Source organism: Akebia trifoliata, chromosome 8 (genome assembly GCF_017979445.1).
Source record: "Akebia trifoliata isolate Shusen 1 chromosome 8, ASM1797944v1, whole genome shotgun sequence".
Classification (NCBI taxonomy): Eukaryota; Viridiplantae; Streptophyta; class Magnoliopsida; order Ranunculales; family Lardizabalaceae; genus Akebia; species Akebia trifoliata.
In genome coordinates this window covers 52,194,041-52,208,679 of record NC_141382.1, presented here as the reverse complement: position 1 = coordinate 52,208,679, position 14,639 = coordinate 52,194,041, and the positions used below count along the sequence as shown (strand labels likewise).

The 14,639-nt window shown below is 36.0% G+C and overlaps 2 protein-coding genes across 4 annotated transcripts; both read left to right on the top strand.

Moving 5' to 3' along the window:
• The first annotated feature begins 167 nt into the window (after positions 1-167).
• LOC147397729 (protein CORTICAL MICROTUBULE DISORDERING 1) lies at positions 168-6,133 on the top strand. 3 transcript variants are annotated; one of them, XM_086449633.1, is made up of 5 exons: positions 168-2,003; positions 3,278-4,019; positions 4,136-4,375; positions 5,026-5,117; positions 5,271-6,133. In XM_086449633.1, exons 2-5 carry the CDS (start codon positions 3,372-3,374, stop codon positions 5,887-5,889), a joined length of 1,599 nt encoding a protein of 532 aa, XP_086305759.1. In that variant the 5' UTR covers positions 168-2,003; positions 3,278-3,371; the 3' UTR covers positions 5,890-6,133. The 3 variants fall into 3 exon arrangements, with proteins under 3 accessions (XP_086305759.1, XP_086305758.1, XP_086305760.1); XM_086449632.1 differs by lacking the exon at positions 168-2,003 and adding an exon at positions 2,037-2,208; XM_086449634.1 differs by lacking the exon at positions 168-2,003 and adding an exon at positions 2,298-2,844.
• A 4,035-nt stretch (positions 6,134-10,168) lies between these two features.
• Positions 10,169-10,723, top strand: LOC147397728 (uncharacterized). The gene has a single exon (XM_086450220.1). The coding sequence runs from the start codon at positions 10,169-10,171 to the stop codon at positions 10,721-10,723; it is 555 nt and encodes a 184-aa protein (XP_086306346.1).
• Positions 10,724-14,639: the final 3,916 nt, after the last annotated feature.

Sequence of the window (14,639 nt, the reverse complement as noted above, 5' to 3'; positions counted from 1 at the left end):
GAGTGATTTGATGTTTCGGATAAAGACTCAATAGCACAAGCCATGTTCTTGTTATTCTTTTTCTGCTTTTGTTCTTTGCTAAGGCTGCAAGCATGGTTCCGAAGGAAAGCAACAAGTCTGCAGCGAGGGACTTTGTTTGGAGCAGTATAATTCAGGCTCATCTATTATTCAATTGTTTGTCAAACCATGGTTTTAAAGATTGGTGATTGTCATTGAATCCTGGCCATAGATTCCCCTGTTTGGATTAGTTCCGAAATGAGCTTCTGGTTTTGACTTGTGGCTGGTAGTCAGAAGCTTGTTTGGCTTTTTGATATAGGCGTCCAGCTCCCCATCTGAGTTGGAGCTCATTTTTATGTAGTAACCCAAGGCTACTTCGAGCTTCCATCTTCGATGAGTAGCTCCTCACCAGAGTCAAAACCCGGAGCTAATCCAAACACGAGGAGCTATAACCAATTTGGTTCAAAATTTGCCTTTATTTTTGAGTCACTGACTGATCTTGTTAAAGATAGAAGCACATTGTCGCAATACCAGAATTTTTTTGCAAGACATGGAATTGGTTATTACTCAATTGCAGTATCAGCATATTCAGAATCAATGGGTTCCATTCTGACTTGATCGAATCAACTAGTCCTTTGAACCTCTTGCTGGGCCTATACATACATAAAAAATCAGCATGATTGGTGATTTCTTGTATTTTTCAAGTGTTTTTCATCGCGTTGGTTAGGCTCTTGAGTAAAACCTAGGGTTCTTTGTCCTACCTGAAAAATGCTGAGGTGATATAAACCAACCTGACACATAATGTAACACCAAGTTCACTTCACTCTTCTTTTTGCCCCCTGGCAACCCTTTCTTTAAGTCATCCTTTCCTGATGATGCCAAATGCTAAATGATATGCATCCAACAATTGCACTAAAAAATATGGGGGCGTTACAATTGTAGTGTTAAGCCATATCTCTCTGGGATCATAATACAAAGGTTGTGTTAAATAAAGATCATTGGGTGGTAAGAGTGTCATGTGGCATTTTGGTACTGTAAAGACCATCCAAGAGTCATGAAACCATAGCCCATAAGCTGTTTTATTTGCTGTGACTATCATACTACTTGGTGTCGTCGATGTTTGGAAGATATTAGCTTAAAGTAAGGAAGGGATACACCAGTGAAGCATTATTGTTGAGGAAAGCGTTCAGCCAAGCGAAGGTGCATAAATAATTAAAACTCTCAGAGGATGGTTTAAGATCAAAAAATTAAATAATTTTTTTCCCCTAAAGCATATTGGAGAATCTTATGTGAACATCACATTCAAAAAATCAAATTTTCTTCTAACTTCAAACGAATATTGATCTATTGTTATATAATTCGAAAACCCACTACAATAGTAATAGCCATTCATCCACTATTTGGCTCATTTCAAGATGAACAATTTTCCAAAAAAGGGGTAGAATTCACCATTTGGTGAGTCCCATCCAAGGGATCTCTTAAGAAAACCAATTATATAAATAGAATTTATAAAATAATTCGTCCTTCATCTTCTATGTATCATGGTATTAAAAGGCGATCCAGTTTTCGGGATGTTTTGTGGTTGTAGCTTATGATATGTGTTAAAAAAAAGAAGACTTAAATTTCAAATTGAAAATCAATTTATGATAATTGATGTGAAATCTCTATGAACCGGTTTAGGAGGGATTGACTGGGCTGGTCCTTACCGGAATGGGCACCGACAGAATCAATCCCAAAACCCTGAGATTGGGATTTGGGACCATGATATGCGTATGCTACTTATTCCACATAATGAAAGGTGACCTTACGTCCTTCATGGCCCCTAATGGACCAAAATACCCATTTGAATAAGTAATACAATCATATATAGAGTAGGGGTAAGTTAGACAAAATGGTGTTAACATACATGATGTCTTGGCTTGAAAGCCAAGAGAACTATGATGTTTACGTGCCTTGAAATGCAAAGCTAAGTGGGAGAGATGTCGAGTTCTCATCTCTAACAAAAGGTCGTACTTCACTATTCCCTCAATTTTTTTTTTTTTTTTTGTTGTCTTTCTTCTCTACCACATTCATTGTTTGTAGCATTTGAGCTTATTCTATCTTCCTCTCTCCCTCTCATGTATTTCTCATTCATTCATAATTTCATATCCCACCTCTCAAATGAAACGTCTTCATCTCTTTACTGACTTCTAAGATTTTATTGCTTTTATGGTAAGATCTTTTGAGTTCATTTCTGGGTTTTCTTTTAATTTTGCATTTATTATTCCAAGTAACTAGTTTTTGTGTGTGTGTGTGTGTGTGTGTGTGTGAGGGAGAGAGGGGTTTGAAAGAAAGGCAACTTATGAAATCTTACTTCATTTTATTGTGGGATTTTTTTTTCAAATAGGGAGATTGGGAAGCCAACATTACCGTGCAAGATATATGTTGTTATTGCATTTAATTTATACTCAAAAGAGTATAGAAGTAAATTTATATAAATGCTAGTAAAACATGTATTTTGTTTGGAAAAAATATTTCATTACCATTCGTGATATGTATTTTGGCTCCTTGGGTGCCCTTTTTAGTACAGTTACATTGTTGAAACGTACAATTCATAACAAAAATGAGTATCATGGTAATTTTATTTTGTTGGTTTTAAAAAATTTGGACCATTTCTCTGTATAGTTCTAATTTTATCAGATGTTTACGAAGAGACGAGGATTATGGTCCATTAAATTCTACGAAGAGACGAGGATTATGGTCCATTAAATTCTGGGGTATAGAAGATAGAGAGAAGATCTTTTATAAGGAATTGGGATCATCATTTCCAGGGATCTGAGATTGGTTTCATTGGGTGATCATTTAAAGGTTGTGAGTTAAGGATTTTGAAGGACAAAAATTGGATTCTTTTATAATTTGATCATTTATATGGTGAATTTCTCGATTTTGATGGTGTCGGCTTGCTACGTTGATAAGGTCTCTGAGTGCTTATAACACCACCTGGGTTCAAAACCCGCCTTCACCTACTAATTTCTGACCATTAACCTGCTTTGCCTATCAAATAAAAATATAATTAAATCTCGATTTTTGACACCCACAAATGTAGCTTCTAATAGTGAACAAGTTATGTATCATGTCCTGTTTTTCGGTTTGTTGATTTTCAAATTCTCTTTTATTTTGCTAGCAAGTGTTGTTGTGGATTACTTGTATTATTCCATTGTAATAGATAAACTCTACTTCAAAAACTCGTATCTGAGCGTGGATGAAATGGTTCTCGAATCTAACAACCAATATTTTTCAGAATTTGATGTAGTACATGACTTTCCTTGATTTGGAGGATCACAACTATATGCTTCTAAACTTCATATTCTGAAGAAGAAAAAGAGGTAAAAAATATGGCATCCCTCACACCAGGAGTTCTATTGAAGCTTCTTCAAAGCATGAATTCCGACGTAAGGGTACGTGGTGAATATCGATCAGTTCTTCTACAAGTGATCAGCATTGTTCCTGCCTTAACAGGATCCGAGTTATTTCCAGACCATGGATTCTTCATAAAGGTCTCAGACTCCTCACATTCAACCTATGTCTCATTGTCTAAGGATGATAACGAGCTTATCTTAACAAATAAATTACAACTTGGTCAATTTATTTACGTTGATCGAGTAGAAGCAGGGACTCCGGTACCTATTCTTGTTGGGGTACGACCCGTTCCTGGACGAAATCCATTTGTCGGGAATCCCAAGGATTTAATGAATATGTTAGTGCCTTCTGATACTCCGGCATCTAATGATCATGAAGGAAGTAATTCTACATTGAGTGAGTTACTAGAAACAAAGGTGGAGAGCCCAAGGCAGAAAATTGTTATCAAAGAGGAGAAAGTGGTTGTTGCATCTAGATACATGCAAAGTGTTACTGTTTCGAATTCGAATTCGAAAAGAAATGGAACCGATTCCACAAACATTGGGAAGATCAATGGGATTGAAAATGGTGGGTCTAGTAAGAAGGTTGGATCATCAAAAACCGTGGAAGAAGCTAAAGGGCAGGTATGATTCTAGCCTGATACATAAATACATTAAATATTTACAAATTTTGTTAGAAAATTTTACATTTATAAGTGTAAACATGATTTAACAATGATACTTAGTATTGCGTGTCACAGACACGGCCAACAACTCCTGTCCGCAATCAATCTGATGCCACCACTAGAACAAAGGTAGACGTCGTTGGAGCCAACATCAAAGAGACATCGATCCTTTCAAAGGGCTTAACTCCCAAGCAAATCACAACGAAACAGGAGAACCTCAACTTGGGTTGTTTCTCAGATAATGGAAACAAAAATAGAACACAAGATACTCTTTCCTGGGGTTCTCTACCTGCCAACCTTGTGAAGCCTGGGAAGGTATGTTGTCTCTTTTCCCATTCTTCATAATTGCAAGGTTAGTTTGTTTACTTGATTTGTTTTATTTTCTTGTTCTAAACCATGATTTGTTCTCTTGACTGAGTGGAAAGATTAGGAAAAATAGAAATAGAATTGAAGCATTTCGGAAAATGTAGGAGTAGCTCCAATATCCAAGTCGATTGAGATGGTTTGGGTAGATGCGACAAAGGCCAACTACAGCCCCATTAAGAAGAAATATTTAAGTTGAACGTTCTAGAAGAGCGAGAGTAAGACCTAAAAGAACATAAATGAAGATAGTAAAAGCAGATATATAATAAACACTCTTTCAATAAATATAACACAGGACTTTAGATAGAGGATTGGGATAACAAGCCTTGGGTTAACCAATCTCAAATCTCTAGGATAAGGCTTTGAGAAGTAAAAATGACCTCTTCCTCCCCTCCCCTCCCTCTCTCTCACACGCACCACCGTACCCACATTTAGTCATGATTCAATTAATTTTCTAATGGTTTAAGTCCATAGTGTTTTGGTATCAAGTGATATTATGAAATGTAACATTTTCAAAATGAAAGAAATAAGAAGAAATCACATAGAAAGAAAAATAAATCTACTCTCACCTTTTCTAATGTATCTTCTTATTATGTCACTAGGGGATGCTTAGAAGAAGAAATTTATCTTCTTTGGTAGTAATGGAAGCTCAGAAAGAAGCATCTACAGCTGCAGCTCTAGTCAGATGCCTTAGGTAAGCACATCTCTTGGATTCAAACACAAAATGCCACTCTTACACATCCTTGAATTCATCAAACACGCATCCTCCTCTGTTTTTTATGACAGATGTCTTTATTAACTTGTATCATCTCTTCCAGACAATTTTCTCATTGTAAGTTTATTTCAGTATGTTTGCAGATCTCTGCACGTCTGCATCAACGGATGAACCCCACCTTTGTCTCACCAAGTTCTTTGCACTTCATAGACTCATTGACCAACCTAACATTACCACAATAATGAAGGACACATCACCTCATCTATCAATTAACTCAATCCCTTCAGAGAAGTCCAGTAAAAGGACTCCTCTAGCTTATAATAAAAATGTACTAAAGTCTCCAAAGCCTTCAATAGAGCTTAGTGTGACTGGAAAACTAGAATGGGCAAGAGGGGATGGTTCAAAAGAGATTCAAGAACTAAGAGAAATTCTCTTCAAGGAATCACAATCTTGGTTTCTAAAATTCTTGGAGAGTGCTTTGGATTCTGGATTTCGCATAGATACCCAAGATAAGAAACTGAAGGACGGTATCAGAGGACGAAGAATGGAATCAGACAATCAGATTGCAGTCACATTATCACAGCTTAAGCATGCTAGTGTTTGGTTGGATCAGCTACGTAGCAAGGTGGTCTTGGATAATGATGGGTTGGCAGAGACCATTGATCGATTGAAGCAGAAGATTTATGCTTGCTTGCTCAGTCATGTGGACTCAGCTGCATCAGCTCTAGAGAATCGATCTGATCGCGTTTGATTAATAGCCTAAGATGTATTTTCTTAAGATTTATTTGATATTTATGAGTAATTTATAAGATTCAAGGTAATGTAAATGGATGGCCAAATTGGATAATTGGAGCTAAACAAGTTGAGAGTTTGGCCAAATATAAGTCTGAATGGGGATTTTGAATCCAAGTTGTGGAATCAAACAAAAGAAATAAGAAAACATTTGAGGGTTCCTTAAAAGAAAAGATTGATGGCTAGAGAGCTTCTTTACTAAATCTGCATCTACTCAATTTGAAATTGTGAAGTATCTTGATGACTGTCTTCTTCGTGTTGCGAAGCTTCCATTGATTGACTGTCTTCTTCGTGGTATGGGTAGCGTTCAATGGCAAACTTTTTGGCAAAACATGAGTTAGAGGTTTTGGAATGAGCTGATTTTTGGTGAGGATGATCTCTATGGTGAGTAGATCATCCTCACCAAAAATCAGACCATTCCAAAACTTCTGACCCATGTTTACAAGCTGAAAAATCGTGGACCGTCCATTTTTTGTAAACTGTTTTTGATGGGGTTAGAAGTTTTGGAATGGGCTGATTTTTGGTGATGATGATCTCCTCACTCACCGTAGAGATCATCCTCACCATAGAGATCATCCTCACCAAAAATCAGCCCATTCGAAAACCTCTAACTCATGTTTTGAAAAATGTTTTGCCAAAAAGTTGGCCCTTGAACGCCCCCCTATATATATATATATATATATATATATATATATAGGGGACGGTTCGGCAGCCCTAAAGTTTGCCAAGTTTGGTGCCAAACATTTTTCAAACTATGGGTTAGAAGCTTTGGAATGAGCTGATTTTTTGTGAGGATGATCTCTATGATGAGGAGATCATCCTCACCAAAAATCAGCCCATTCCAAAACTTCTAACCCCATCAAAAACAGTTTACAAAAAAATGGACGGTCCACAATTTTTCAGCTTGTAAACATGGGTTAGAAGTTTTGGAATGGGCTGATTTTTGGTGAGGATGATCTCCTCACCGTAGAGATCATCCTTAGAAAAAATCAGCCTATTCCAAAACTTCTAACTCCATCAAAAGTGATTTACAAAAAATGTTTGGCACCAAACTTGGCAAACTTTAGGGCTGCCGAACCGCTCCCATATATATATATATATATATATATATATATATATATAGGGTCCCGTTATTTGGCCAACATTTTGGCAAACACTTTTTCAAAACATGGGTTAGAGGTCTTGGAATGGGCTGATTTTTGGTGAGGATGATTTCTACGGTGAGGAGATCATCCTCACCAAAAATCAGCTCATTCCAAAACTTCTAGCCCCAATTTACAAGTTGAAAAATCGTGAACCGTCCATTTTTTGTAAAGCACTTTTGATGGGGTTAGAAGTTTTGGAATGGGCTGATTTTTGGTGAGGATGATCTCCTCACCGCAGAGATCATCCTCACCAAAAATCAGCCCATTCCAAGACCTCTAACCCATGTTTTGAAAAATGTGTTTGCCAAACTGTTGGCCAAATAACGCTACCCTATATATATATATATATATATATAGGGTCAGGTTCCTGCGACACACACATAGACAACGTGTTTGTCTTATATGGGCAAAAATGTTTGGAATGGGCTGATTTTTTGTGAGGATGATCTCTGTGATGAGAGGATCATCTTGGCAAAAAATCATCCCATTCCAAAACTTGTAACCCCATCAAAATTGATTTACAAAAATTGGACGGTCTATAATTTTTCAATAAAAATTGGACGGTCTAGAAGTTTCATAATGAGCTGATTTTTGGCAAGGATGATCTCCTCACAACAGAGATCATCCTCACAAAAAATCAGTCCATTCCAAACATTTTTTCCCATATAAGACAAAACACATTGTCTATATGTGTGTTGAAATGGTTGTCGTTTGAACCTGACCCATATATATATATATATATAGGGTCACGTTCCTAAGACTCATATTGAGACTCACATTGCGACACACCGTTTTGTCTTATATGGGCAAAAATGTTTGGAATGAGCTGATTTTTTGTGAGGATGATCTCTGTGATGAGGGGATCATCCTGGCAAAAAATCATCTCATTCCAAAACTTCTAACCCCATCAAAATTGATTTACAAAAATTGGACGGTTTATAATTTTTCAACAAAAATTGGACGGTCTAGAAGTTTCATAATGAGCTGATTTTTGGCAAGGATGATCTCCTCACCATAGAGATCATCCTCACAAAAAATCAGCCCATTCCAAATATTTTTGCCCATATAAGACAAAATGGTGTGTTGCAATGTGAGTCCCAATATGAGTCTTAGGAACGCTGTTCATATATATATATATATTTGAATATGAGTCTTTTTCATGAAATTTATAAGGATATTGTGTTGGATTTCTAATGGTAATAATCCATCCAACAATCCTTAGTAAGATTTGAAAACTTACTCAGTAAGGCTAGCCTGATTCTTTAATTAATAACTTTTCTTAAATATGTCTCTATCGAAATTCGTAAAAATATAACTAGTGTTTTAAAAGCTGGACCGATTAGGTCCAATTGGAAACTTTAAAGATGTTGGTTTGATTTAATGAGAATCGGACAATGATAGAGAATGGTCGATTTACAAAAATAAAGATTCAACTGTTCAAACGGATTGTTCAAAACACACAATCTTTTCTCTTCCACTAATGGTCCTCACCTTGTGACATAAAAAAAACGTGATCCGATGCTTTACAAATTCTAAGGACTTTAAAAAGAAGAAAGTAATTTTTCGTTATTGAATTTTAATTTTAAAATGTGGAGTTAGGTGGAAGTTTGATAGTCGTTCGTTTGCCAAACCTTTGATTAAGTTCCAAAAAAAAGTTTTTGAAAAATATATATTTTTCAGAGGGCTGTGGACCTATGGTGTTAGATCGCTAAAGTAGTTATCCATTTTACCAAAACAACCTTTAGTAAGAAGGCTTAAAATCTTTACCAAGTTAGTAAAGGAAGTGTTGAAACCTTTAGATCCTTCATTTTTTTTTAAGGAGGTTCAAAACTTGTAAAAATATGGTAGATTTTCTTATGTAAGCCTTTATAAATTAAACATTAATTTTTCAAAATAAAAAATCATTGAATATTTTCTTTCTTGATTGATGTTTATTAGTTTTTAATCTAATTATTATTTATTAAAATAATATCAAAAATTTAAACATTATGTTACTTAGAAAAAAAGTGCAATTCCTTAAATCTTTTTTATTTTTATATATAACAAATATAATTATTATTTAAAAAATAAAAATCATTCCGTCTGAATTGAATCCTGATTAGACTTTGGTTCGGCCTATTAAACAAAAAAAATTTATTTGATTATCGATCTGATTTTTAAAATATTGAATATAACTCATCGATTTTGAAAGATTGACAACTTGATAGAGATAACAATCATACAAGTCTTGATTTGTGGGTCATAAAAGAAATTGATCATTCAATAACTTTATTTTAAAGTTCTGAATGAACTCACAACGTGGGTTTTATAAACTAAAAAGTCAAGTGAACTTTGATGAAAAAATTAATGTGAACCGCGTGGTCACATCTTCCATCAACCTAAAAAGATTCCTTATCCACGGCTTCCCACATTTCACACCGTCCAGGTTCCAAAATGCATGAAAGCCTAATAACTGAGAGACAATGTGATTAGGTAGGACTAAAGTTCATCAAACTTTGATACCATACCCAAAATCAACCAATCAACCCCATTGATCTAAACTGTCAATTAGATCTAAGAGTTGACTGTTTGCCAGCTGATCGATGGTGTGGATGTCATTGGGTGGTGAGGCAACATGGAGGATGATGGACGCTGTGTTTTAACTTATAAGAGAGCATCCAAAACGTGTAATGCACCGTACTTATCTAAAACTGGTTGGAATCTCTAGGAAAAGTTTCTTTATTTTTTTCCTTCCAGCTCAGCCGTACGAACCTTTTCATACATAACCACGTGATTAACGTGAAATCTGTATTATATTCTTCCACCAATGTCAATAGATACGTGTCCGCACAGTAACCACTCCAAAGTCCCCAAAAAACAAACCCACATCATTTATAAATTCCGCATAAATTGAAGATAAACTAGACCAACATTTTCTCTCCTCTAGGTTCCCAGCCATCCCCACAGATCCCATTCTCATCAAGTGATCCAAGGGTCAAGATTTTCCTATCTCTTCAAGCTTTCCTCTTTAAGTTATCCAGTACTCTCAGTTGCAGTACCAAGGCAAAGAAACATGCGTCACAGCTGCATTTGAGAGCTCTCATCTCATCAACCATGGACATCTTGAAGACTCCACTCGAAGCTCTTATCTTCAAATACCTGAGTTTTGGTTTCTTGACTACCATTAACGGTTTGTGGACGTGGGTTGCTGTTATAACTGCTGTAATTAGTTTCTGGAGAATCAGAGCCGTTTGTTTCCACTTCCGTCCCCACAAATCAGATGGTCCACCTTTGTTTGATGAACAGATAACAGATGAGTCTCACGCTACGGAAGATTTAAGACTATGTGAGTCTTCAGAGAAGCCAACTAGAAAGTGTTCGTGCACTTCTTCTGTTCCTGCCGTTGAAGATAACGGAACGGTGAAAGGGAAGTTCACGCTGTATTATTCAGATGACGCTGATGATCACGGTGAGTCAACGTTAATAGAAGGTTGGGTCAACCGGGGTTGCTCTGTTAGGGAGTTTGGGGAGGAAATGATGGCGAGGAGAAGGGCGGATTTGGGTTGGTACCGTGATCAGGATTTAACGGTGCTTAACGGCAGCGTTGTTAGGTTATGGGACGGAGTCAGACGGAGAAGCTCGCAGCGTCACGTGGGGGTTAGATGGTAGATCATGTAGGGGTATTTTGGAAATTTTATAATTAATGTATATATTGTTCTAATCTAACCTTAAGAGTAGGACTATTAAAGTTGCATCTGCATTGTTAAATTTCGATTGTTTAATGTTTATTTTGATCTAAAACTGAAACTATTTAACCAAAATTAATATTTTTGTTTGAGAATAAGTACAAGTATTAGAAATGATAAAAATATTGTGAAAATGTTAATTGGAAAGTTTGAAACTCTACAAATTATAAAAGGGCCGTGAGCGGTGTCCTGTTCGAATAAAATAAACGTATCGACCTCCACGTCATGTCGATAGTGGCTCGGCTAGGAGCCCAATGTGTTTTAAACTTCTACCAAAACATGACACTTAGACACCGTACCTACTCTATTGGAATGGGACATCGAATAATAAAGAATCATCAACATGCAAATGGTTGGGGAGATGGAAGGATCAGGCCTCTCATGATCTGATGGTCTTGAATTTGAATCACCCTTTCCAGACCACACTCAGGGACTTATCTAAGAAACTGTGAATTCAAGGATTAGTTGGTTGCTTTAAGATACTTGGATACCTCTATGCATTATCATGTTAGAGAGCGTACAAAGAGCGTCAATTTATCATTAGGTTAAAGTTTAATATTTGCTTTAGCTCTTTAATTCATTAACTTTCCCTCCTTTTTTAAATAAATAAATTTCATATCAAAAGAGAAATATGAAGATCCCCTCGGAACGAGATGGACTATTAGATATTTAAGAGAGGTCACCGTGTTTGTTTGGTTAAATGAACTAATCTACCATAGGGCCGACTACAATATATTGGGCCAATCATACATGTTCGTTTGGTTTGAGCTGACTTAATCGTCAGCGTCAAATTGCAGGTATACCATTGTAGTTCAGGGGGAAGAACTTGATCATTTCATTATTGATGGTTGGCTAAAAAATTCTTATCACGATTAATTATATATAAATAAAAATCAAAATGATCTTAGCCATCAATTGAAACCCCAGGCTAGAAAGATGACTCATACACTTGGAAAAGAAACACAGATTAAACCAAAGTTTTATTTAGTAGTACTAGCTGGTACATTAGTACTAAGAAAGAGATTAATTAATTAGGTTACTAAAGTATAAGGGCCTGCAATGCAAGTAAGTAGGTTTCCCAGCAGCGACCCAAGTAGGGCTTGAACCACATTAAGCACCACAAGAGGTGCCCTAAGGTTGGCAGTGGGCACAGCGAGATTACAAGCAGTAGGACGTATCTTAACTCGAATGTAACATGTCGAAGGGCCAAAAGTAAGGTGTCGATCAGATTTATGACCAATAAGTAAGTTTCAGATACATCGGTTAACACTGTTTTAATCAGTGTGTCAGTGGTGCCACTCCCACATCGGAGCTCAACAAGTGCCCCCTTCAACCACTTTACACGTCGCATTGATTGGTAAGTTCTGGTTTATGCAGAATACGACTCCCCCTCTCTTAGCACTGGAAATTGTCTACCCATCGAATATAAGGCCGAGTGCCGATGGCAGAGTGGACCAAAAGGAGGATAGAAAAAATGTTGAGGAGTCTAGAGGGAAAGGCCATGGCTACAATTAACTTCTTTTTCTTGTTTTTGTTCTTGTTCTTGTTCTTCCAACGTCTTTGAAATGGTACATTTATGGTATAAGGGAAGAAAACGACTGTCCTTAATGATCTTATGAATAATGACAAGCATGTCCCTGTGGCATTTGCAAGATATATTACTCGGATGGGATGAAAGTTTTGAGTTAAGACTTAAGAGTATGATATAGAGGCCGTTATAACTGAAATTCTCTCACTTCAAATTATTTGACTTTTGGTAATGTAGGACAAAAAAAAAAAGAGTTAACAAAGCAGTGAATTGATGATTCTAATATGTCGAATTGGTAGGATAGCAGTGGGACCCTCGTTCAATTTCCTAGAACCGATTTGCATTTTTACAAGAATATAATTTCTTTATTCTGAAGCAAACAAGCCTTTGATTATATAATATTTATGGGGCTTTCTTCCATCTATCTTTTCTATAGACGTCTATTGGACACATTGGCTCATTGTATTCACTTAAGTGACTTTTGTTAAACAAAAAAAGAGTTAATTGTCATTTTACCATTTCATTTTGGCTCATTGCACACACCACCACTTACTGAAACAAAATGCAAACCCCATTTTCTCTTTCTTCTTCTTCTTCTTCTTCATTTTGTTCTGAATTTTATGAGATGTTGAATAAATGAAGATTAAGTTTTAGGGTTTTTTTTCTTTCTTTCAAGTTATCTTATTTCTTTTACTTTTTTTTACATTTAATCATTAAGGATGATGAAAAAAAAAATACTATTAAAATCTCAAAACGATGATTTTGAATCAAAGAAGTGAAAGATTTTTTGACAATTCTATTTAATAGGTTCAAATCGAACTTGTTTTAACAAATTCCATAGGTGTAGTATCTATTGAATATTACTGAACAGATTCGGTAAGTACCTATCAAACAAAACTTTCAATCGACCATTATAAAATCGATTTGGTAGATATCTACCAAATCTTACAAAACAGTTTTAATAGGTACTTATCGAACATAATTTTCTCATGTGAACAACTTCGAGTTAATTGAAAGTGTTAGAGGTAAAAAAGACAAGAAAGATCAAAACTTAAATCCTCATTGAAATCTTTTAAGATGCAAAGAGAAAAAGAAGAAATGAAAAGGGACATTTTAAAGTTAAGGTGGGTATTGCAAACAAGTGGGTGAAATGAGCACATGATGTAAGAAATATATAAGCTTATATCTTCTTGGTAGATATATAAAATACCCTTTTTACCCCTACTTGCAATTGTTTTTACCTTACGTTCCTCCAGTTTGGAATAGTCCCCCATTAAAAAACGAGGGAGTTAGGAAGCAACTTGTACATAAAAATTGGTCCCAGTAGTCTTACAAGCTTAAGAAAGATGGTGAGGCATGCTCTAATACGCCTGGGGCCCATAGGGAAAATCCAAAGGTTTTTTTTATGGAATTTGGGTCCAAGCCCTGAAAATCAAAGCCCTGTAAAACACACGCACCTCAAATTGTGCCAGGCTTGAGTCTTAATAGCCTGCTATTACTTTAAAAAAAAAATTAATAAATGTTAATAATTGTTTGAGAAATTTATCAAAACTTGATCAACTTTTGACGAAATTAATGCTCACTTTAATTCCCAAACATGAATAATGACAATCTTGGAGGTTTAAAAGTGACAATTTAGCAGGTTTAAAGTGAGAATCTTGAAGGTATCAAGTGACAATCTCGCAGGTTCACTACTTTTGGCGAGATCGTCACTATATAAACCAGCAAGATTAATGTCACTTTATACATGTGATCTTGTTACTTAAAAAACTCGTGATCTCGCACGTTCACGTTTTGGAAATTAAAATGAACAGTTAGCCGGAATGGGAATTTTGGCGTATTAGACTCATTAAATGGTAAGTCACCCTATTTGTTCTCTCCGTTGGATATTTTTTCTTTAAAGAACTCATTGATGTCTCCTTTGTTGAGTCTCTTTTGTTTGTGTCTTTGAACCAATGTAATAGAGGAGCACAAACTTGGGATTTGGTGTCTGGTTGGACAGCCTCATTCTCTCCTATTTAATTCTCTTGAATCATGATCAACTCAAGAACACTGTTTAACCATTTTAGTAAGAATAATGATGACTGCACACGGTTGAATACATGACTGATGAGGCAAGGGCACAGAACCGTGCATCTTTTTCTTGTGTATCCCAATGAAAACGATCTATGGTTCTGTGCCCTTGCCACGTCAGCCGAGTACATAACTGTGTGCATTCATCACGACTCTTTTAGTAAAGTTACTATACATTACTCTTGTGAAAGTTCGTTGTGACATACCAATAGGAAAAATCAGATGTTTCTAGATCATG

Coding starts and splice junctions, on each gene's coding strand:
- LOC147397728 (XM_086450220.1), top strand. CDS start 10,169: ATGGACATCTTGAAGACTCCACTCGAAGCTCTTATCTTCAAATACCTG.
- LOC147397729 (XM_086449633.1), top strand. CDS start 3,372: ATGGCATCCCTCACACCAGGAGTTCTATTGAAGCTTCTTCAAAGCATG. Junction 4,020..4,135: donor TGGAAGAAGCTAAAGGGCAG/GTATGATTCTAG, acceptor TGCGTGTCACAG/ACACGGCCAACAACTCCTGT. Junction 5,118..5,270: donor GCTCTAGTCAGATGCCTTAG/GTAAGCACATCT, acceptor AGTTTATTTCAG/TATGTTTGCAGATCTCTGCA.